Raw genomic sequence first — 25,833 nt, forward strand, 5'->3', positions numbered from 1 at the left:
GATAGTCTTAAAGAAGTTATCACTTGGTCCATATTCATATCCTACGCTTATTGCAGCCTCATATTTTCTCTTTAGCAAGGTTTGTAGGAGGACATTGTTATTCTTGCTGACATTATCTTAGAACAGGTAAGGCTATACATTGTCATACCCCTCTTTTTTCCAATAAGAAATAACCTCAAAAATGGCATGGCCCAAGATCGATGCTAAGAAAATTAAGCTTCTTTAAAATTTGACTTCCAGCAAAGTTTAATATATGTGTACTATATGTGTAACTCATGCTGCTTTGAAGTTGAATTTGTGGTTATTCCACCGAGTCTATATTAAAATAATTCCCTGGTTATATTTATTATGCTCATTGGATTTGGTGATTTATTACTAAACTTCTTAGAGTTAATTATGTTTATTGCTCCAGTCCTCTCTGAAGGAAACTGGGGAATTGTTTTTCTCATCCTTAATGAGGAAATCATAAAATGCAATTCTGGGAACATGGGAACTGTTTTCCTTCACTCGGTAAGACTGACCCACCAAGTTTATTAACTAGAAATGTCTCATGATACCAGATAAAAAGTTTTATCTTTGCTATTAACATGTAAAAGGGTATTCTGTTAAATAGCAAATCAGCTTTTCTCAACTCCTGGTTCCTCATTTTACATTTTTAAGGGCAGAAAGGTTTATTTTTTGGTTTTTTTCCCTCTGCTAAAAACATACGTTTCTTTTTAAATGACAAAATTGTATTGTAAGGTTATAAATGTCCTATTAGTGTGCTAGGACTTCTATAAGAAAATACCACAAATTGGGTGGCTTAAACAACAGAAATTTATTGTCTCACAGTTCTGGAGGCTGGAAGCCTGAGATCAAGGTGAGTGCAGGGTTGGTCTTTCTGAGGGTTATGAAGGGAAATCTGTTACAGGCCTCCCTCCTTAGCTTGTAGATGGCCATCTTCTCCCTATATATGTCTGACTCTGTGTCCAATTTTCCCCTTTTTTATAGGGACTTCAGTCTAAGAACTTCATTTGAACTGTAAGTCTTTCCAGAGTAAAGTCAAGTCAAGTCACATTCTGAGGTACTGGGGGTTAGGACTCCAACATTATTTCTTTTGGGGGGACACAATACAACCCGGAACAAATGTCATCATGGAAAATATCCTACAATGTTAGTTACTTGTCCAGCAACATTTTTGATTTATTAAAAGGAGCTGGAATTATCTTTGCAACCAATTTTTCTTCTTTCTTTTTTTCCCTACATTTTAAGCCAAGAAGATAACATGGTCTCAAAATATATAAAGTAAAAATGGTCAAAACCAGAGAGAAATAGACAAGTCCATAATTGCAATGGGAGCTTTTTATACATACCTCTTGCAGCAATTTATAGAAAAAGCAGTCAAAACCTTAAAATACCAGGAAAGAATAATCAAGAAACTTGACTTAATGGACAAATATAGAACAATTCTACCCAAAGACTTCAGAATATACTTTCTTTTCAAGCACACATAAAACATCCATAGAAATTGGCCATAAATTGGCCCATGAAGAAAGTCTCATCAACGTTCAAATGAACGAAATCATACAGACTAGATAAAATATATTATTGACTCTAATGCAGGTGAGCTGGAAATGAATAATGAAAGGTAACCAGAAAATTCTCATATATTTGGAAATTTAGCACATATTCTAATAACCCATGGTCAAAGAAGAAATGATAACAAATTAGGAAATATTTTGAATTGAACAATATGAAAATGTACAATCCAATTTTGTACAATTTAGCTAAAGAAATTCTTAGAAGGAAATTTATAGCCTTAAAGCCATATAGTAGAAATGAAGAAAGACTGAAAATTAATGAGCAAGAATTCTACCCTTCTAGAGAGGTTATAAAAGGACTATAAAATAAGTACAAGAAAAGTAGAAGATGAGTAAAGTCAGACGGAGAAAGACAAATATCATATGATATTGCTTATAAGTGGAATCTAAAAAAAAAAGGATACAAATGAACTTATCTACAAAACAGAAATAGAGTTACAGATGTAGAAAATAAACTTGTGGTTACCAGGGGGTAAGTGGGGGAGGGATAAATTGGAAGATTGGGATTGACATATACATATTACTATATATAAAATAGATAACTAATGGGGACCTATGGTACAGCACAGGGAACACTACTTGATACTCTGTAATGGTCTGTATGGGAGAAGAATCTGGAAAAGAGTGGATATATGTATATGTATGACAGATTCACTTTGCTGTACACCTGAAACTAACACAACATTGTAAATCAACTATATGCCAAAAAAAAAAAAAAAAAAAAAAAGCGACCTGCCAAGGGGCGGTGGGCAGGGGGGAAGAAAAGTAGAAGCAATGAAATAGTAAAGGTAAGAGAGAAATTAATCAGATAGAAAACACATATATAGTAGAGAATCAACAAAACAAAACAAAAAATTTAAGGACTAATAAAATTAACAAGCCTCTGGTGAGACTTTTCAAAAAAAAAAAAAAAAAAGACAAATGTCCAATATAAGGAATGAAAAAAGAGACCACACTACAGATCCTGTACACATTAAACATATGGTAAGAGGAGAATCTAAGAAACTCCTTCAGACAGAAATGCTTAATGTCTTATTCTCTCCACTCACTAGCTCAGAGGAACTGCCCAAATTACTGCTTAAAATAGGTGGATTATTGGATAGACATTTATCCTATAGATTTCTTGGCAGCAATAATATGTGAGCCATCTCCTAATAATTAATGCAAATGAGGGCCACAGGAAGTTCCTACAATTAAATTTTGTGGGTAATCCTCAAGTCTCCTTTAAATCAATAGTGTCTGTTCTTTTTTCTCACTAAAATGTAATTAATTCTCCCAACACATAGTAAAAGAGACCAATTTTTAGTTTCACTCTCTTTCTCTCTCGTGGAGGTGGAATCAGTACAGGTGCAAACAAAAATGCCATTAAGAAGCCAAATGTTAGAGAAATCTAAATTAATTTGTCCCTGAATAATTAAAGTTCTTTTATTATACAAGCATAACTTGAAATATTGAACTAAGGGAGCCATTAGCAAGAGGCTGGTAATTTTATATAGAAGTGGTAATGAACTTTAACATATGTAACTCAGCAATATGCAACTTTTGTATTCTTAAATTACTTTTTAACCTTTGAGAGAATTTCCAGTTTTATCCTTGCATAAATCAAGATAACAGCCAATGACTTAACACTACAGAATATTTGTGTTCAACATGGCATCACTTGTGGCTCTACATGCTCCTTACTAGACTGACATTTCCATAAAATTAGGAATATATTTATGAAAATAAGAGGCATTAGTTTTCTGTTGATAAGTATTTTTTCAGAAGCTCTGATTTAAAGTTGCTTTGGTGTGTCCAGAGCTGAGATATATGCAGAGTTGTAGGAACAGGTTTGGCTGGTCAGGTCCTTTCTGTATGGGGCTTGTAATTCATCAGGGAAATGAAAAACTTTGGGTTTTGCTTTTTGGACAAAGCAAAAGGTACAAGAAAGTTCAAAGAATAATACAGCAAACACCCACATATCTGCTACCCAGAACTAACCAAAATTAACATTTAGTAATATTTTCTTCAGATCTCTTAATCTCTGTTTGGAGGGGAAGGGGCAAAGAAATAAAACTTTACAAATTAAGTTAAGCTCCGTATAATCTCTTTTCTGGTACTTGTCTCCTCCATCCCTCCCAGAGGCAAGCACCAGGATCTTGTTGTCTAGGCAGTGCTTTTGTTTTTAGGACAGATTTAAATATCCATAAATAATAGTACTGTGTCTTTATTGTTTTCCAACTTCCTTTTTTCACTCAACATTTTCTAAACCTACCCGTGTAGATACTTATAGCTCTGTTTCATTTATTTTAACTGCTATTTAGTACCCCATCATATGAATAAAAGACAGTTGATCTTTTCTCTGACTGATGGACATTCAGGATGTTTGCAGATTTTTGCCACTACAAATCAATTTGCGGTTAACATACATATCTATATATATCCTCGTGCATATTTGAATTTCTTAAGACCAGTGGTCTCCTACTTTGTTCATCAGGCTGCTCTATCAAGAAAATATTTAACTGCCTATCCCTAACATTTCTATATTTATCTATAAATTATATAAATGCTCTATCATACTAATATACAATATCCACTGTAAAATGTAAATATTTTTCTTAAAAGATAAAATAAATAAATACAAAGTTCTATTATTTTCTTCCCACATCCCATTTGAACTGCTGGGGTACAGGATATGAACACGTTCACCTTTACTTATATTACTATCATTATTATTATATTATATTATTATTATATATCTACAATATAATACATTATTATTATGTCACTCTCCAAAGAACTGTACTAATTTGCATCCTTTCTAGCAGAGTATGAAAATTTCCATTTTCCTACAACCTTAATAATACTTGATATGAACAGATGCTTTAAACATTTTATTTTGAAAAAATTTTCAAACCAGCCGAAAAGTTGCTAGAATGTTACAATGACCTCCTGTATAAGCTTCATCTAGATTCACCAATTATTACTTTGCTACTTTTACTTTCTTTCTCTACCTCTCTCTCTCTTCTTTCCTCCCTCCCCTCCTTCCCTTCATATGCATTTATGTTTTATTTCCATAATTTTTTCCTGAGCCATTTAAAAATAAGTTGCAGAAAGTATGACCTGTTAGCTCCAAGTACCTGTAGCTCCCAAGAACAAAGACATTCTCTTATGTAACCATGGTACAATGATCAAATTCAGGAAACTTAACATTGCTAAAGAACTATAACATTTCACCAATTCTCCCACTTAAGTCCTTTTTAGCAATTTGTTTTCTGACCCAGCACACATGTTGCCTTTGTCATTTCTCTTTAGTCTCCTTTAATCCTGAACAGTTCCTTAGATATTCTTTTTCATGATATTGACATATTTGAAGAGTACAGGCCAGTTATTTTGTTTCCTGTTCCTAAATTTGGATTTGCTTGATGATTTACACATGATTCGATGGGGTTATGTATTTTTGGCAGGAATACTATATAAGTGATATTGTGTTCTCAGTGAATCACATCAGGAGGTTGTCAAATTTTCTTAAGTTTTGGCAATCTAATGGACAAGAAATGAAATTGCATTTTATTTTGAATTTCCTTGATTACTTATAAGGTTGAGCATCTTTTCCTTGGCTATTCAAGTTACTTCTTTTAAAGTTGTTTAATAAATCTTTGCCTATTTTTCTTTTGAGTTTTTTTATTGATTCATCTGAGTTATTTATAGTCACACGAGTCATAAATGTTCTTCCAAAGTGTCACTTGTCTTTTATATTTACTTATGCTACCCTTTGTTTTACAGATCTTTAACGTTTTAATGTAGTCTAATTCTACCAATTTTCCTTTATGATCCTTTTTGTTGTCTTGTTAAAAAAAATCTCTCTGGTGCTGTAAAGATATCTTACATTTACTTCTTACAGTTTTAACCTCTGTTTTTCACATTTAGGTATTTAATCATTTATATTGTAAGGAAGAAATTAATTTTTTCCTATATGTGTATCTGGTTATCCCAACACCATTATTGAATAAGTTGACCTTTAGCCACTGATTTGTAATATCCGCTCTATCACATACTAAGAGCCTACACATGCTTAGATCTTTTTCTCGGATCTCTGTTCTGTTTTATTAATCTATTTGTCTATCCTTACATCAATATAAAACTGACTTAATTACTCTAAAATGACTTGCTGTGTCATATGTCTTACTGACTACTTAGGCTCCTCCTCCTCCTCTTGTTTCTTTTTATCCTCCCCCAATTATTTTGGCTGTCTGTGGTCCTTTAACTCTTCCATATAAGTTTTCAAATCAGTTTTTCAAGGTCCTTAAAACATTCATATTGAGGTTTTTATTGGAAGTGCAATGACTTTACGGAGTGTTACAGATAACTTAATCTTTATGATATTGAGTCCTTCTATCCATAAGCATGAATCTGATCTTGTATTAAATCAGGTCCTATGTTATACTCTTAAATAACATTTTATAATTGTCTCCATGAGTCCTGCTCATATTTTACTGGATTTTATTCCAAGAGATCACTGCTAATGTGAATGTTCTCTGTTTTTGTTAGATTTTAAAATTGATTATTGCTGGTGTATAGAAATCTATTGATTTTTACAGGCTTATCTTGTGTTTAGTTCCAATGGCTTGTCTGTCCATCTTTTTTTTTTTTTAACTTTTTTTAGACAGATATATCATCTACAAAGACAGTTTTGTCTTTCTTTCAAACTTTTATACTTTTTTCTTAACTTATAGCATCACATGGTTCCTCAAATAGTGTTGAGTAGTAATAGTCATAATGAGAGGAATCTTTGATTTGTTCCTGATCTTAAAGAGTTTCACCATTATGATGTTGGTTGTAGCTTCTTATTAGGTAACTGTAGCAGACACTTTTGGTACCCAGCAAAGTTCACTATAGTTCAGCTGCACCTATAGTGAACATCATTGACTCATGCTAACAATATCTCACCTCAAGCCTATGCCATATATCTCTGGGGTTTTGTTTTCATTTTTTTGTTTTTAGTTTTTGCTGATGGGCTTCTCTGCAATAGTAGGGCTTTTCAAAAACCACAGGAGTTCACTCAGTCCTTGTGTGGGGATACAACATAGAAATGCTGGGCTAGAGGTCACCCCTGAATCAATGGTGAATGGGAGCTCAAGGATGGATGTCCTGGCCTCTAGTCTTTCCTTCCTCTGATGGACGATTTTTTCCTTGCTTCTAAGGGTCTCAGTGGTATTGAGATGTTGCGGCTTATAACAGTGATATTGATAACACATTTATATTGGCTTACCTTCCTTGCTTGTTTCATTCTTTCTGAGACCTCACTGCTGACGCCTGGAATCACCTCCCAAATAAAGTACTCAACACTTTGTTACTTGTCTGAAGCTTTGTCCTGGCCTCTAGTCTTTCCTTCCTCTGATGGACGATTTTTTCCTTGCTTCTAAGGGTCTCAGTGGTATTGAGATGTTGCGGCTTATAACAGTGATATTGATAACACATTTATATTGGCTTACCTTCCTTGCTTGTTTCATTCTTTCTGAGACCTCACTGCTGACGCCTGGAATCACCTCCCAAATAAAGTACTCAACACTTTGTTACTTGTCTGAAGCTTTGTTTTCAAGGAACTCTAAAAAAGTGTCTCTCTATTTTGTAGTTTTTATCATGAATTTCTAGTGAATTTTATTGAACATGTTTTCTATCATACCTGTTAAGGTGATCCTATGTTTCTTTTTGTTTAATTAATGTGCTCAATTACTTCAATAATATTTCTTGATTTGGAAACACCTTTTCATTTTGGGGGATAAAAAACCTTCTAGTCAAAATGTGTTAGTTTTGTTTCATTGTTGGTTTCTTGGCTTTTGGATTTTCTTTTTTCCTGCTGGATTTGATTTCCTAATATTTATCTAGGATTTTTGAATTTGTATTTATAAGTGAGATTTGGCCATACTTTTCTTTCTTTAGATTATTCTAATCCAGTCTTGATATAAATTTGCCTTTTCTCTTTCATTTTCTAGGATGACTTGCATTAGAAAAGGATTATGTATTCTTTGTAGATTTAGTGTAAAGCCACATAAGCCTGAAGTCTTTTTTTTTAGGTTGAAGGAAAGAGAGTAAGACTTCAAATAACAAATTTTAGTGGTTATTATTTTAGTTTTTATCTTCTTGAGGCCATTTTGATGATTTATATTCTTCTAGAAATTTTTCCATTTCATTTAAGTTTTTAAATATATGGGCATCAGTTTAATTTTTCAAAATATTTATTCTAGTCTAGTTTTTAAATTTCCTACTGAAATGTAATTTTGCTTTTTTTCATTTCGAATGTTTTCATGCTCTCCTTCCTTTTGCCTTTGTCTGTCTTGCTAGTGCTTTCTCTTTTCATTTAGTGTTTTCAAGGAACCAGCTTCTCATGGTGATTTTTTTTTCTGTTTTCTAGATTATTAATTTTCCCCTCTCTTGGTCATATTTTGGGTTAATGGCTTTCTCTGGTTCTACCTACTATTCCAGGTATATAGCTTTACATCAGCCATCTCACAGGCTGTGGTCACATATTCTTCCAGCCCAGCTGCATTTTTATTTCATTTATGCTTTGAGAATTATACTCCCAGCCACTTTTTCCAATTCTCTGACCCAGAATCCAACAGCTATACACCTTTAGCCCTAATCACTGCATTTTGTTTCTATTCAGATGTGGTCCATGAGGATTTGTATCTTGCTTTGGAATATAGCTATATTTTAATTGTTTTCTTTAATTATATTTTATCTATCACACACTGCCATGTATTTGGGGAGTGACAGTTAAAGTATAAACTCACAGTACCATCTTGACTAAAAAAAACAGGCAACTACAGTTCTAATTCTTTTTAGAATTTAAAACTGTTTAACTGTTTAGAAAAACAAATAACTTTGTAGTTCCTAGAGGAAATTTTAACTAATTCTATGAAAAAAACTGATCTCTTTTTTCCCCTTGGAATGTTTAAAAAACTAAAATGAAGCTATATCTGTTTAGAATATCTACTTAGGAAGTATGTAAGAATGAAGGACCAGGACCTCAACAAAAATCCAAAAACAAATGCTTAGCCCATTGGCCCAAGGATGGGTATAGAGGTAGCATGGCAGTCAGAAGATGTCCAGGTCACAGAGAAATCATCTTCAGATGAAACCAGCCTGAACCTGGGGAAGATACATCAGAAATTCAGCCTCCAGGAACTCTCCTACACTGTTGATGGGAATGTAAATTAGTGCAGCCACCATGGAGGTTTCTTAATAAACTAAAAATAGGGACTTCCCTGGTGGTCCAGCGGTTAAGACTTTGTGATTTCACTGCAGGGGGGGCACGGGTTTGATCACTGATCAGGGAACTAAAATCCCACATGTTGCACAGCGTGGCCAAAATAAAATAAACAAATAAATAAGATATATTTTAAAAACTAAAAATAGAGTTACTATATGATTTGGCAATCCCACTCTTGGGCATATATCTGGAGAAAACTCTAATTCAAAAAGATACACGCACCCCGATGTTCATTGCAGCACTAGTTACAATAGCCAAGACATGGAATCAACCTAAATGCCCACTGACAGATGAATGGATAAAGAAGATGTGATATATATACACAATAGAATACTACTCAGCCACAAAAAAAAGAATGAAATAATTCCATTTGCAGCAACATAGATGGACCTAGAGATTATCATACAAAGTGAAGTCAGACAGAGAAAGACAAATATCATATGATATCACTTATATGTGGAATCTAAAATAATGAACTTACGTGCAAAACAGAAGCAGACTCACAGACATAGAAAACAAACTTATGGTTACCAAAGAGGAAAGGGGGGAGGGATAAATTAGGAGCTTGGGATTAACAGAAACACACTACTGTGTAATAAAATAGATAAACAACAAGGTCCTACTAGCATGGACTTGAGGATATGGGGAGGGGGAAGGGTAAGCTGTGACGAAGTGAGAGAGTGGCAGGGACATATATACACTACCAAATGTAAAGTAGATAGCTAGTGGGAAGCTGCCGCATAGCACAGGGAGATCACCTCTGTGCTTTGTGACCACCTAGAGGGGTGGGATAGGGAGGGTGGGAGAGAGGGTGACGCAAGAGGGAAGAGATATGGGAATATATGTATATGTATAACTGATTCACTTTGTTGTAAAGGAAAAACTAACACACTACTGTAAAACAGTTATACTCCAATAAAGATGTTTAAAAAAAAAAAAAGAATACAGATTCTAGCAGTTGGAAGTCAGGTGATTTTACATCAAATTGGTAATGATAAGGGGATATAGATGGGGTGCATACAACATCTGTGACAGTTTTGTTATTCAAATGAACACCTGAATGTTTGGTATTAAAAGAAATGACTGAAACTAAACACAAAATAAAAACAAACCCAGAGCCTTTGTAAAGAATACACTAGGTCAGTCTAGTTGCTATGCATTTATTTGTAGAGGCAAATTGAATAAACGGAAAATTTGGAACAGAAAAAAAAAAAAAAAAAAAAAAAACAAGGTCCTACTATATAGCACAGGGAACTATATTCAACATCTTACAATAACCTATAATGGAAAAGAATTTGAAAAATTACATAGATAGTATATCTGAATCACTTTGCTGTACACCTGAAACCAACACAACATTGTAAACCAACTATACTTCAATGAAAAAAAGAAAGAAATGCAGCCTCCATCCAGAAGTTCAAGAAGAGTACTTGCTGCCCTCCAGAGCTGGCTATATCTTGGGTGGGGCTCCTCAGGTAAGCAAGAGCTCCTAGTATAACTTGAGCGAGAAGATGAGGACACCTATGAAACTTACTACCACTCACGGAGTGAAACCACCGCAGGACTCTGTCCCTTCTAGTACCCATCTTGACACACAGTGTGAGGAGGAAGACCTGGAAACATAGTCCTCTGAGCACTCAGAAGAGCTTCAGGGAGAGCCTATGGGGGATGATGGACATATCCTTATTGCCTTACTTGATGATGAAGACCTAGAGCCACTCTCTGGAGAAGATTGCTCCTATCAACTTAAGAACTGTGGGACAGCTTTTCAGGAGCTTACAGGACTTCAGGAGTATAAGCAGAACCATTTAGTGGAATGTTTCCACTGCTGCCCCATTTGTAGTAGGGAATTCTTCCAGGCTGCCAACCTACACCTGCACAAATTGTTTCACTCTAGGGATGGGACACAGAAGTGCCCCGAATGTCATAAAGGTTTCATCTACACAACAGATGTGTGGAGGCACCTGTGTAACATGCACTGGTTGGAGCACTCAAAAATTGGTTGTACGAATGGTACCCTGAGAATCCCTGGTCCACTGCACACCTGAACCATCACAGCTCAGATGGTGGAAACAAAGAAAAGAGAGGCTCCAAAGCGTACACCTATCTGTCCTGTTTGTTGTAAGGGGTTCTGCAAACCAAATCTTCTATGGAAACATAAGGTGATCTATTGGCAGGACAAGCCATACAAGTGCCAAGAATGTGGCATGGCCTTTGTTCCGCTGGTCAGGTTAAAAAGACACCGACGAACACACTACGGAGGGCGTCCCTTCTACTGTGTTGAATGTTGAGGGACCTCCCCTGGCTGAAACCCCTGCAAGGCCATCAGCGGATTCATACAGGAGAGAAACCACACTCCTGTGCTTCCTGCAATCACCCTTTCACTGAGTCAGGTGCTCTGAGGAGGCACGATGGACTCATAGAGCAGAGGAATCCTAGTGGCTGGGACTGTTAAGTTTATTATCACCTTTTGGTTTTGTCTCCATTAAGATTTCATGCTGCCAGCCTTCTAATATAGTCACTAACTTAGTCCAGGTTTTTTCCCCAGACCCTGCTTCCTCATGGATGGCTTAAAATTAAGCTAAGAATGTGGGTTTTTTTTTTTCCCCTTAGAAATGCCATAGTCATTTCTAGCAGGAGTAAAGAAGTAGGTATTTACAAGTACAGATAACAGTTTTTAATGACAGAACTAAATGAAGTTTTGGATTGGCAGGCTCCTTATCAAGAAGCCTCTGGCTCTTTTCATAATTGGGTGCTCTGCTTGGTCCTTTAAGGACTAGTCCTTATTGGAGTTTTCCATAGTTGTAACCCCTCTGCAGGTTTGCATGCGGCTCAGGATGCAAAAGTAGACTCTGGGCTTCCCTGGTGGCGCAGTGGTTGAGAGTCCACCTGCCGATGCAGGGGACGCGGGTTCGTGCCCCGGTCGGGGAAGATCCCATGTGCCGCGGAGCGGCTGGGCCCGTGAGCCATGGCCGCTGAGCCTGCGCGTCCGGAGCCTGTGCTCCGCAACGGGACAGGCTACAACAGTGAGAGGCCCGCGTACCACAAAAACAAACAAACAAAAAACAAAACGAAACAAAAAAAGTAGACTCTTTCCTAGAGTACACTAGTAATTTGGTTAGTCTTGTCACTGTTGCAATTTTTTCAAAAAAGTATTTGTTTTTCTTAAAAGCTATGACAATACTTTAGTGAGATGAACTTGTACTTTTTTCAAACTACATATACCATTTTATAATTACAAGAATAATTGTTACCTTTATAAGCGAGAACATGACTACTTTAACATGTTCATTTAATTTAACATGACTAATTATAAATTAATTTACTAATTTATACTAGTAATAAATTCATTTCAGCATTTGAAGAAATATGTTTATCCCTTTGGAGTATGAATTGTCTTAGTCATCTTCTGTGTTATTTTCCTTTTGTAAAATCCCCTAAATGATAGTCTTTGATGACTCACTTTCTAAGTTTGTTGTAGCCCTTTCCTATTGTAACTGACTTAAGTTCCTGGGTTTTGGTGCTGGACACATATTTGCAAGAGGAATCTAACAGAGATTCTTAATTCCAGTCCAGTTGATGGGCTTTATAAGGTCTGTGGCTCTCTGAAATCATAACACAAAACATCAGTAATGTGGGTTTTGGGGATAGGATCCATAGCTTTCACAGAATTCTCCAAAAGCCTGTGATTCAAGGAAAGGTTCAGAACTGATTGAAAGGATTTGGGGAGTAACCTCCAGACTCATCACTCTAGTTTCATCTTTAGTTCTTTACCGCTTCTCTTCAAGACTGCTGTATCATTACAAAAGCATCATCTTTAATATGCCTCTAATAAATGCTTTCTTTTACATTTGTGATAATGTTGGCAGTAATCTCTTTTGCGTGGTGTAAGGGTGTTTTAAGATCTTTTGAAATATGATGGAAGGAGAAGAATTTGGAAAATTGCATGCTAAGATTGAAAACTTTTTTTTTCTTTTCTATTTGCCCAGATAATAAGTGGCAATAGTAGAAAACAAGTTAAAATAAGGAGTAATGGTGCTGGAAAGACTTCAAAGCTTAAGTAGATCATTTCATTGAGATGGAAATGCGAATTATGAATGGCTCTTAGAAGACAGAAACATCTATAGATGGAGTATTGAAGCCATTCTAAAATTAAAGCAATGTTATTAGTATAAAAAGAAAATGTAAAAATTTTCATTTCTGATTATCTAAGTATTTTATTTAAATCTATAACTTCTGAAATTAATAGAGCTAATTAAAGTTATGATTGTTAGTGACTTAAAAGATTAGAAATCAAACCACACAAAAATGAAAAAGAGGATCTGGTAGAATGAAAAGAACTCTGGACTGCCATTAAAAGCTGTGTAGGGCTCCCCTGGTGGCGCAGTGGTTGAGAGTCCGCCTGCCGATGCAGGGGACACGGGTTCGTGCCCCAGTCCAGGAAGATCCCACATGCCGTGCAGCGGCTAGGCCCGTGAGCCATGGCTGCTGAGCTTGTGCGTCCAGAGCCTGCGCTCTGCAACGGGAGAGGCCACAACAGTGAGAGGCCCGCGTACCGCACACACACACACAAAACAAAGCTGTGTAATTTGCAGCTTTCTCCCTTGCAAAATAAGTGATCTCTAAGGCCCACTGTAGCTCCAAAATTTCTTTAAGTGACAGGAAAATTATACTTTCACTGACCTTTCAGCTACCTTAAGTGAAAAAAGTGTTTATCATTTAATATTCATGGTTGTAAGAAGACCCCTGATACTATTTATTGTGCAAGCTGAATAATGACCATCTAAAGATATCACATGGATAGATGTTACTTTCTCAGGAAAAAGGGTCTTTGCAGATGTGATTAAGGATCTTGAGATGGGGAGATTTCCTGGATTATCCAGGTGGACCCTAAATGCCATCATAGTGTCCTTATGAAGAGAGGCAGACAAAGATTTGACAGAAAAGGAGGAGACATTGTGACTATGGAGACAGAGATTGGAAGGATGCAGCCACAAGCCAAGGAAGCCAGCAGCTGCCAGAAGCCGGAAAAGAGAAGGAATGAATTCTCCCCTAAAGCCTTAGGAGGGAACTCAGCCCTAAAGACACTTTGATTTTAGCTCTAATTTCAGACTTCTGGCTTCCGGAATACTGAGAAAGTAAATTCTGTTGTTTAAGCCACTGAGGTTGTGGTACTTTGTTACAGCAGCCACAGGAAACTAATACAAGTGGTTTAAACACACACCCACACAGACATCCAGGCATCATGATTGTGAACATCATTATACTGGGGAAAAAAGAGGCCCACTAACTACACTTCTGCATTGCCTGTTTCGAGTTATAGATTTTCCAGGCTGACATAAATAATTACATATCAATTTCCAGATGGATGTTTTATGATTCGAGGAGCACCAGGAGGGTGCCTCTCCCAAATAACTCCTTCCATAGATGCCTACAATCCCTTTTTTTTTTTTTTTTTTTTTTTGCGATAAGTGGGCCTCTCACTGCTGTGGCCTCGCCCATTGCAGAGCACAGGCTCCAGACGCGCAGGCTTGGCGGCCGTGGCTCACAGGCCCAGCCGTTCGGCGGCATGTGGGATCTTCCCGGACCGGGGCACGAACCCCTGTCCCCTGCATCGGCAGGCGGATTCTCAACCACTGCGCCACCAGGGAAGCCTTACAATCCCTTTTTAATTTTTAAAAAATTTTTGATTTTTTAAAATACAACTTTTAAAGGTTACTTTCCATTTACAGGTATTACAAAATATTGGCTATATTCCCAGTGTTGTACAATACATCCTTGAGCCTATCTTACACACAACAGTTTGTATCTCCCCCTAAAATCCCTTTGTTAAGACATACCTCCACAGTCTCCAAATGGAAAAGCTTTAGGCATCTATATATTTCATGTCACTTTCCTCCCGGAAACATGAGCTGAGGATGACCCAACAGGAGCTTCAGCTGCCTCACAAATGTGTCCACATCACCATCTTCTTAAAGTCCCCATTAACCCCCTCATTCCTTGGAGATAGGGGTTGGAAAGTGAGAGTGGGAAAGAGAAATGGAAAATGCTAGCTGTGGTATTTACAGAAGGCCTAGGGCAGGGAGGTGGGAATAAAAAGAAATTAGGAATAAGAGCTAGTGGTTAGAGTGGAAAGAGCACTGACTCTGCCCAGTGAGCCCAGGGAGAAACCTGGGGCCAAGTCTCGGTTCCCATGCCCTCCCCCACTCCAAGGCTGAGCCAGCACAGCTCCACAGATCTGACTTGGTGTTCTGGTTCTGTGCTTGCGAGCTCTGTGACCTTGGAAGTGTTGCTTAATCTTTGCACTCCTTTGTTTCCTTATCTGCAAAATGGAGATAATAATACTTCCTTCACAGGATTGTGTTCTACACTCTAGAGAGCTAGAGATTTCCCCCCTTTCTGGGAAGACCATGCATTGATTCACTTATCTCCATGGAGAAGGAATTGAAGTATTCCCAAAAAAAAAGGGCAAGCAAAAGGGTTTTGATTCTTAGCATTCTCTGTCAGATGTGGTGCTAGTGTCCAGATATTATGCACAATGCTTCTGCCCCCTTCCCAGAGGGTCTGTCTTGCTGGGCCCTAGAGTTAGGACAGCTCATTTGGCAATGGGGCCTATGACAGAGATGTACACCAGCTGAGCTTCTGCCATCCTTAACAGTGGCCTGAGTCGGGGAGGGATGACAGAAAGTGGAGATGCTTTCCAACCCCTGTGTCAATTTCCTTAGGGCAGAAATCAGGGCTCATGGTGACATCGAGTGACTGCTCTCTAATTCATTAGGGGCAAGTTGTTCTCTATGGTTTGTGACCTATTCTTGCATCACAAATTGCCAAAAAAAACTTATCATCTTAAAACAACAAGTATTGATTATTTTACACAGTTTCCAAGAGCCAGGAATTTGGGAGCCGCTTTGCTGGATGCTTGTGGCTGCGGGTCTCTCATGAGGTTTCACTCAAGCATTGGACAGGTCTACAGTCATCTGAACTCTCTACTGGGGCTAGAGGATCCCCTACGAGCTCACTGATGTGGCAGTTAGCAGCAGATTTCAGTTCCTCGCCATGTGGGTCCTTCTGTAAGGCTACTGACAGCATGGTAGCTGGCTTCCCCGAGTGAGCGATGAGAGGGAGAGAGAGAGGGAGACAGAGGAGAGCTGTTGAAGCCAGAGTGCCTTTTATGATCTAGCCTTAGAAGTTGTGCACCAACATTTCCACTTTATTCTATGCATTAGAACGGAGTCACTAAGTCTAGCCCACACAAAAGAGGAAATATTAGGCTCTACTTCTTGAAGGGAGGAGTGTTAAAGAATTGTGGGCGTATTTTTATTAAAATTTTTTAAAATTCTTTTTAAAATTTTCAGTTTATGGAGGTATAATTGACATATAAAATTGTAAGATACCTCTCATCTAGTTAATTAACATATCCGTCACCTCACATATTTATCTTATTTTTTTTCTTTTGGTGAAAACATTTAAGTTCTACTCTCTTAGCTTATTCCAATTATACAATACAGTGTTATCAACTATAGTCGCCATGTTCTACATAAATCCTCAGATCTTATTCATCTTATAGCTGAAAGTTTGTACCCTTTGACCAACATCTCCCCAATTCTCCCACCCCCGAGTCCCTTGTCATCACCATTCTACTCTGTTCCTACGAGCTCAACTTTTTTAGTTTTCACATATAAGGATATCATACAGTGTTTGGCTCTCTCTGTCTGACTTATCTCACTTAGCATAATGTTCTCAACATGTCCACCCATGTTGTTACAAATAGTGGGATTTCCTTCATTGTCATCGCTGAAATAATATTCCACTGCATACATATACCACATCTTCTTTACCCATTTACCTGCTGATGGACACTTATGTGGATATATTTTTTAAACCACCACATTGATGGAAAATAAAAATGTAAGCAAGCATGATTTCTAAACCAAAAGGCAGGGGATTTGCTGCACGTTCTCCTTGTTGCAGGTATGCAACCTATTTCTTGGAAGGGGTACACAGACTCTAGTGATTTAGTGACCCTTGCTTAACAATAATAGACAAAGTTAAGATCTATTAATCTCACCTGCTTCCCTGGAAAGGAAAATTGTTGCAGACCCCACATGGACCCCCTATTTCTCAAGGGTCTCCCATAACAGACCATTGTAAGGATTAATTGGGATAATGAATGTAGTGTCTGACCCCTAAAAATTGTTCACTAAATAGTAGCTGTTATTATCCTGTCATCAAGCCTAATTGACTCCACCTTTGAAATCTCAGGCATCTTCTCATTTAATGTATTATCCCCACTTGTCCTTTATTTCATCTGAACTATCAGACAGAATCCTTGCTTCCCTCCTGTTTTTCTTTAAATCTTAATCATAGGTTATGTTTTATAGACACTCCATTCACTCACTGAGCCAATCTACTAACAGCCTGACACTCCTGAGATGAGTCAGTGAAACTGAGCCAATATGAGGAGAAAACAAGGAAAAGGAAGATTTTAAAATATTATCCAGCCATAGTGGAAAAATTTTATACTGGCATGGTTTTATACAGAATGGAAAGAGGGCAATTGATATAAAAAATGAGCTTCCCTCTCAACTTTAAAAAGATGCCTTTTTCACTTTTGATGAAACATTGAGTCATTCTATCTCTGGCAATATTTTCATGGGTAATTGAGTCTGTAGTTCATAGTCTAGTTCTGAGCCTAGCAATGACATCTGCTTGAGTATTTTAGCAATTCCATTGATGCTTTACACAAAATTTCCTTCCAAGTAAGATTTTTTAAGGCCTACTTGGAACTCCAGGGTGATCTATTGTGTTCATATTGGGGGTACTATAGCTGTTCAGCGTGCGTGCATTTGGTCTATAAAATGTTGTGTAAATGCTGAGTGCCAAGATTCATTGCTGCTGTATTTTTCTGTGTCCAACATAGGCACAGAATGTTTCTTTCCTCAGTGAGATGAAGTAATGGTAGGTCTTCAGGGAACCATCATTCCTTTAGATTCAATTCCTTCCCTCTGACCAGTTTACTGACAGCTTTTCAAAGGAATTAATGATCAACAGCTGCCAACCCAGGGTCTCTCAGACCCATTCTTTTTTTGTTTGGTTGTTTCTTTCTGTTTTTTAAATTTATTTAATTATTTATTTATTTTTGGCCACATTGGTTCTTTTTTTATTTTTTTTAACATCTTTATTGGAGTATAATTACTTTACAATTGTGTGTTAGTCTCTGCTGTATAACAAAGTGAATCAGCTATATGTATACATATATCCCCATATCCCCTCCATCTTGAGCCTCCCTCCCACCCTCCCTATCCCACCCCTCTAGGTGTTCACAAAGCACCGAGCTGACCTCCCTGTACTATGCGGCTGCTTCCCACTAGCTATCTATTTTGCGTTTGGTAGTATATATATGTCCATGTCACTCTCTCACTTCGTCACAGCTTACCCTTCCCCCTCCCCATATCCTCAAGTCCATGCTCTAGTAGGTCTGTGTCTTTATTCCCGTCTTACCCCTAGGTTCTTCATGACATTTTTTTTCCCTTAGATTCCATATATACATATGAGCATACAGTATTTGTCTTTCTCTTTCTGACTTACTTCACTCTGTATGACAGACTCTAGGTCCATCCACCTCACTACAAATAACTCAATTTCGTTTCTTTTTATGGCTGAGTAATATTCCATTGTATATATGTGCCACATCTTCTTTATCCATTCATCTGTTGATGGACACATGAAAGAATGCTCAACATCATTAATCATTAGAGAAATGCAAATCAAAACTACAATGAGATATCATCTCACACCAGTCAGAATAGCCATCATCAAAAAATCTAGAAACAATAAATGCTGGAGAGGGTGTGGAGAAAAGGGAACACTAGTGCACTGCTGGTGAGAATATGAATTGGTACAGCCACTATGGAGAACAGTATGGAGGTTCCTTAAAAAACTACAAATAGAACTACCATATGTCCCAGACCCATTCTTAAGTAATTCACAGGTCTCCTTCCTAGAGTCACACCGTGGTTTCTGCTGTGCTGTGTTTCAACCTTTATCTTCCTTTGAATTTATGATCATCCAGTTTGAAAACACATGTTATCAAGAATTTCAGGGTATTCCTCTGTACCAAACAGAAGCAGTTAGCTCTGTGGTTAAGAACACAGCCTCTGAAGCCAGGATGTCAAATCATTATTATGCTACTTTCTAGCTATGATATTGGGCAATATAACTTTTTTGTCTCTTGATTTCTGCATCTTAAAAATACATGGAAGCAACCTAAATGTCCATCGACAGATGAATGGATAAAGAAGATGTGGCACATATATACAATGGAATATTACTCAGCCATAGAAAGAACGGAAATTGAGTTATTTGTAGTGAGGTGGATGGACCTAGAGTCTGTCATACAGAGTGAAGTAAGTCAGAAAGAGAAAAACAAATACCGTATGCTAACACATATATATGGAATCTAAAAAAAATGGTTCTAATGAACCTAGGGGCAGGACAGGAATAAAGATGCAGACACAGAGAATGGACCTGAGGTCGCGGTGGCGGGGAAGGGTAAGCTGGGATGAAGTGAGAGAATAGCATTGACATATACACGCTACCAAACGTAAAATAGATAGCTAGTGGGAAGCAGCTGCATAGCACAGGGAAGTCAGCTCGGTGCTTTGTGAGCACCTAGAGGGGTGGGATAGGGAGGGTGGGAGGGAGGCTCAAGATGGAGGGGATATGGGGATATATGTATACATATAGCTGATTCACTTTGTTATACAGCAGAGACTAACACACAATTGTAAAGCAATTATACTCCAATAAAGATGTTAACAAAAATAAATATACATAGAAAAAAAACAGAATGTCTCTTGATTTCTTCATCTTAAAAATAGAATAGAATAGAAAGGCTTACTTTAAAAATGAAACAGTTAATACATGAGAAACACTTAAAACAGTTCCTGGCACTGTAAGTGGCAACTCTGATCATTATTATCCAAAGGATGTGGATCACGGTGACTGTAGACTCTGGTGAATACATTAGGAGAATTTTTATTAAGTGAAAACTTACAAATGAACATTTTTACTGGGTATATCCAAATTAACTCTGGCAAACTAAACCGTGGAAACAGCACTAGTCCAGAGAGAAACGTTAAATTTCTTCTATCACAAAGAAGGCCCTGCTCTGATTTTAAATTACATGCTAGAGAAATAAGATTTGAGGTACAGTGGGTGTATAGAAAACCAGAAAAGTAGCTCAGCATCGCTTGGGGGCCACAATCTGAGCCAGAATAACCGGTATTCTAGCATTGATTCTTCTTCAAATAGAGGATTCAACTGCCTCTAATTTGGAAGGACAGATTATGGGCAGAATGTGTGTCAAGCCAGCCTGCAGCTGGTTGATTTCTCTGCTGGCCACCCCATGTGTTGCTGCCTTCTACGTTCACCATGGAATGGCCCTGTGACTATGGCAACAGGATTGCTTTCCGCCACAATACCTACTCAGCATGACCCTTGCAGCTGACGTAGTGAGAAAAGACTGTTTGGGACAATTTTTCTTTAAAAAACTGTGACTTCTTTATGTAATAAGCACTGAAGGATTAATGAAGCTCTCTTCAGCATATTATATAATATTCAGTACATTATACACCCTTATAGTCCAGAAACACAGTATACAGCTCCAAATGTACCCAGCACAAGCTAATCTAGTTGGCCTATTAACTCACTCTTTCCCCAAAAGTATAACCACCTGGAAGCCATACCTAGACGCTGCATCTCATCTGCAGAAATAAACTTATGGGACACTTCAAAACCTGCTTGCTAGTTTGAGTCTACCGTATCCAACTCAGGAGATGTTCCAGTAGTTTGTGCCTATTTTAAGTCTAGTTCTATTTGATCTCATCCATATTGCCCACTTCTTATTCCTCTATTATTAGTTTATTAAATAATAAAATTTAAGCATCACTAACATATTAATTATACTAGTGGTCCCAACTTAGCTGTGCACCAGAACACATGGGAAGCTTTAAAAATTAGATTGCAAGGGGGCTTCCCTGGTGGTACAGTGGTTAAGAATCTTCCTGCCAATGCAGGGGACATGGGTTCGAGCCCTGGTCCGGGAAGATCCCACATGCCACGGAGCAACTAAGCCCGTGCACCACAACTACTGAGCCTGCGCTCCAGAGTCTGCAAGCCACAACTCCTAACACCTGGGCTCCTGGAGCCAGTGCTCTACAACAAGAGAAGCCACTGCAATGAGAAGCCCTCGCATCGCAACGAAGAGTAGTGCCCACAACTAGAGAAAGCCCGCGTGCAGCAACAAAGACCCAACGCAGCCAAAAATACATAATAATAAAATAAAAAATAATTAGATTGCAAGATGCACTACAGACCTGTATCAATATTCAAGGCTAGGATTCAGCTTAACAAACATCCCAGGTGATTTCTATACAGCCATTCTATGAACTGGTTTGGGGAACAACTACCTTAAGAAATTATAGGCCAAACCAAAAATTTTAATTAGGAAAAGCTCTACTAACAACCATCTTAAGAAAAACGGAACAAAAGAAAAGGAAGAGGGGTTCCCTGGTGGCGCAGTGGTTGAGAGTCCGCCTGCCGATGCAAGGGACGCCGGTTCGTGCCCCGGTCTGGGAAGATCCCACAGGCCTCAGAGCTGCTGGGCCCGTGAGCCATGGCCGCTGAGCCTGCGCGTCCGGAGCCTGTGCTCCGCGACGGGAGAGGCCACGACAGTGAGAGGCCCGCGTACCGCAAAAAGAAAAGGAAGAGTAACTTCAGTTTTCAAATATTTCATTGACTACACAGAACAAAGTATACTATCCTTTGCTCTCTTCATAGTCATAAGGTTATGGCTGATTCTTATGACTTTTCTACCAATCTAATGCTTTTGAATTCAAAGTTCTTCTCCTGGGAGACTGATGCTCACTTTTATTACCCCGTTATTACCATTCCTATTTTGCCAATTCAGATGCAGAAGCTGAATTCAAGGTCATGTCACTGGTGAATGTGGAGAAGGACTAGGAACCCAACCACTGGCTCTCCAGCTGGACCCAGAACTGGCTACCTCTGTCGTTTGGACATGCAGATGTATCTCAGTGAGTCAACACACAAAACCGCCAGGCATGCAGTCAGAGCTCTAAGGTTACCTTTGTCAAACAAGGCATGACATGTATAGGAGTTCTCTCTGGCCTCCACGTGTCAAGCATAAGAACACTACTTAGCAGTCACTCCCTGGGTCCAAATCAGCTGAAATTCAAGTGAAATTCAGATTTGGCAGGTTTTGGTGGCGATTTTAGGAATACAGTAAAGATATCCTCAAAAGGAGAGTACAATACCTTTTTATGGAGTATCTTCTTTAACTATGGTAAGATTAGAAGTGCAGTTTACCTCTGTGCCTCAACGGAACTCTGTGAAGTCATGGATTCCTCCCGGTTGAGGTCCAGAGATAAGAACTACTGACTTTTAAACTATACAAAATCAATGTATGTAGCGGTACATCTCTAAGAATGGCTGTTAGTAATGCAAATTTCAGTTAACCTTGTTAGAGAATAACTGTGAGTCATGTAGGTTTTCAAACCTGTTTTGTTGTTGTTGTTGATTTTTGGGGTACGCGGGCCTCTCACTGCCGTGGCCTCTCCCGTTGCGGAGCACAGGCTCCGGACGCGCAGGCTCAGTGGCCATGGCTCACGGGCCCAGCCGCTCCACAGCATGTGGGATCTTCCCGGACCGGGGCACGAACCTGTGTCCCCTGCATCGGCAGGCGGACTCTCAACCACTGCACCACCAGGGAAGCCCTCAAACCTGTTTTTCATGATGGTGAAACAAGCTAATTGCACTTGGGCAAGGGGTACTTTATTTTATTTACTTCACATTGGAGTTCTTGATCCTGGCAAGTTTAAATGAACCTAAAAGGCTTCCTGAACCATGGTCAAGCCCATAGGGAGAAATTTTGTATATGTCTCTGTAAATGGGCAGATTCCTCTGTAAATATAGCATGTGACTGAAGCTCCCTGGGTGGAAACAGGAGAAGAGGTAGCCAGAGAGGAGGCACCTGTGAATTTTGCAGGTGAGACTCAGATTAGTTCTAGTTACCAAGCTCCACTGTGAAGAGAAGCAGGCTTCTTTTTCAGATGCTAAGACTGTTCTGGATTTCTAGGATAACTGGGTCCCAAACATAGGACATAAACGCCCCTCTCTTTAAGATAAAGGCCTTCTCTAATTCAAAGCCATGACTCATGAAGACATTCCCCAGGGTAAAGCCATTTCGTTAGGAAAGTGAAATGCTGAGCCATCTGGATGGGTTTGAGTTACCCACAGGTATAACGTGCTGCTTTGGAAGATTCCTCCTTAGAGACCACATCTGGGGATTCCTTTATTCACATAAAAACAGAAAAGTACCTTTCTCTAGATAGGACCAGCCCGGATGCCTTCTTGGTATTTGCATATGGCTTTGAGGGCAGAACGGGTTAGTCTTTTTCCTCACCGCATCCGTGGTCGGCCATGTCTTCACCTTCCCTGAGAGTCAGCTGATGGAGCCCTCACTCGTCCAAGGAGGAGGAGATGGGCTCCTTCTTGCAGCTGCGGTGCTTGGCTCGGTGTCGTTGGAGGTGGTTGCAGCGGGTGAAGGCCTGGCCGCAGTCCTCACACTGGTAGGGCCTCTCCCCGTTGTGCAACCGAATGCGCTGGGCCAGCTCCGAGTCAATGCGGAAAGCCCTGCCGCGCTCGGCGCAGAGGAAGCCCTTCTTCCCGGAGTGGATCTGTTGGTGCCGCTTCAGCGTGGAGGAGGGCGCAAAGGCCTGACCACACCGCGCGCAAGGAAAGGGCCTCTCGCCCGTGTGGATGCGCTGGTGGCGCGCGAGGCGCGAGGGCTGCGCGAAGGCCACGCCGCAGTCGGCGCACTTGAGGGGCCTCTGGCCTGTGTGCAGCGTCTGGTGCTCCATCAGGTTGGAGGATTTGGTGAAGCACTTGCCGCAGGTGGGGCAGGGGAAGGGCCGCTCGCCCGAGGGCACGCGTTGATGCTCCATCATCCGACTGGCCACGGCGAACTCCCGATCGCAGGTGGGGCAGTGGAAGGGCTTCTCGCCCAGGTGCGTGCGCTGGTGGCGAAGCAGCGACAGCGGCTTGTTGAAGGTCAGGCCGCACTCGGCACGCGGGAAGGGCTTGTCGTTGCTGTGCATGTTGCGCTGGTGTGTGCGCAGGTCGGAGGAGCGCACGAAGGCCTTGCCGCAGTCCGGGCAAGGGTAGGGTTTCTCGCCCGTGTGCGCGCGGATGTGCTTGCGGTGGTCCGAGGACCAGGTGTAGGCTTTGTCTCAGAAGGGGCACCGGCAGGGCCGTTCGCCCGAGTGCACGCGCTGGTGCTGCTGGAGAGTGCCCCGGTGGGAGTACACCTTCCCGCCCAGCTCGCACGCGTAAGGCGTGGCGCCCGCCGGGTTCTCCTCCTTAAAGCCCTTCCGCACTTTGGCCAGCGCCTCCGCTGCCAGGTTGGCCGGGGTGGCCGACCCCTGGGCTGGTATACGTGTCTCCTGCGTGGAGGGGTCCCAACCGCCCGCCGCCTTGGGGACACACGCTGGAGAGGAGCTGTCTGGGGACTTGTCTACCCCTTTCTGGGCACAGAAATACCTTCCAGAACCGGGGAAGTTGGATGGGACACCTAGCGCAGCGTCCAGGTTTGCCCTCCAGTCTCCATCATTACCAGCAGGTAATGGGTCCCTAGGAGGTTGCATCTGACCGAACCCTGGGGAGAGCACTGGGAACTGTGCTTGCTCTGGGGGAGTCCTGAGTCGGGGTGATCCTTGACTCACCTCTTTCCCAGCTGGCCTTCCTCCTAGGCATTGCCATGGGTTTCTTCCCCACGACTCCTGCACTAAAGGAGTCAGAGAATTTCTCTTCCTTTTTGCGGAACGGATGCTGCCGTGGCAAGTCAGTTTTGTCCTGAGTCCCTTGGGAGCTGAGCCTTGAATGGGCCTGCTGACCAGTGTCGCCAGTGCCCCCTTTGTCTCCTGCCTGTCCATGTTCCTCATCCTCACTGTCCAAGTTCATGCACAGCATCCGGGGGTCATATAGCTGCAGAGAGGAGATGCCTCATGCTGTCCATCCTGGGGGTCCACCTGTGCCATATGTGCAGGCCCTTCTATCCCTGCTTCTCCGACACAGACCTTTACTTGGCTCGGGATACCTGCAAAAAGGAAAATCACAAAGAATGGACTTAATCACCTTCGCGGCCACGGGGACTGAGTTCTCGCTACAGATCTGTGTCCAGCTGGTAGCCATTCCGCCACGTTGCTGCCCCTCACAGGCGAAGGAGGAGCTGGGCCCTGCTGAGAACTCCACGGTCACCCTTAATCCTTTGGAGGTCCCACTTGCCCGAAGCCCCAGGAGACAACGCTGTCAGGATGGCAAGTGTGGGGCATTTGTTGAGTGCCAGCTGTGCCCTGCCCTGCCCTTCCCAGGGGCTCAAACACCAACTGCTAGCCAGGTGGGTTCTCTGTGAGCCCGGGGAAGAGACAGGGCAGGAAGCAAGGTCTGGTCCTCCTCGGACCTCTTAAACTGCCATCCCGGCCGGGAAGCTGAAAACCAGGCCGGCTCTCGCCATTTCTGCCAGGAGTGCAAGCCTGCCATCTCTTGATGTTGGCAGCTGGGACCACCTCCCAGGCACTGGACTGCGTGGGCCACGCCTTCCAAAGACGAGGACCAGCCCCTGGGAGAATGGGGGTGAGTCCGGAAGACGCCAGCGTGTTCCCAAGAAGAAACCCACCTGCCTCTCACTGCTTAAGGGGAGCTTCTCAGGCCTTTGCAGTGAAGAACCCCCTGCTGCTGGGCGGGGTAAACACAGGCACCCAGGGAGAAAGGGATGCCCACCAAAGGCTTGAACTCTCTCTGAAGTATTGCTTCATCTTTAATGTTCATGAGAATGTAGATTCTATGTCATGTCTGGTTTAACATGAAAATAGTGTTTTAAGTTACCTTCAGTTTAAATGTTTAACTTTCCCCCAGGTGTGC

At 40.6% G+C, this 25,833-nt stretch overlaps 1 protein-coding gene across 1 annotated transcript; it reads right to left on the reverse strand.

Annotated features, from left to right (window-relative positions):
* Nucleotides 1-23,372: 23,372 nt before the first annotated feature.
* Nucleotides 23,373-24,950, reverse strand: ZNF648 (zinc finger protein 648). Its single transcript, XM_059068895.1, is given in 3 exon segments — nucleotides 23,373-24,567; nucleotides 24,569-24,896; nucleotides 24,899-24,950. Coding segments are annotated over 3 exon segments (1,575 nt in total).
* Between the last annotated feature and the right edge of the window lie 883 nt (nucleotides 24,951-25,833).

This window comes from Kogia breviceps, chromosome 1 (assembly GCF_026419965.1).
Source record: "Kogia breviceps isolate mKogBre1 chromosome 1, mKogBre1 haplotype 1, whole genome shotgun sequence".
In the NCBI taxonomy this organism is placed as follows: domain Eukaryota; kingdom Metazoa; phylum Chordata; class Mammalia; order Artiodactyla; family Physeteridae; genus Kogia; species Kogia breviceps.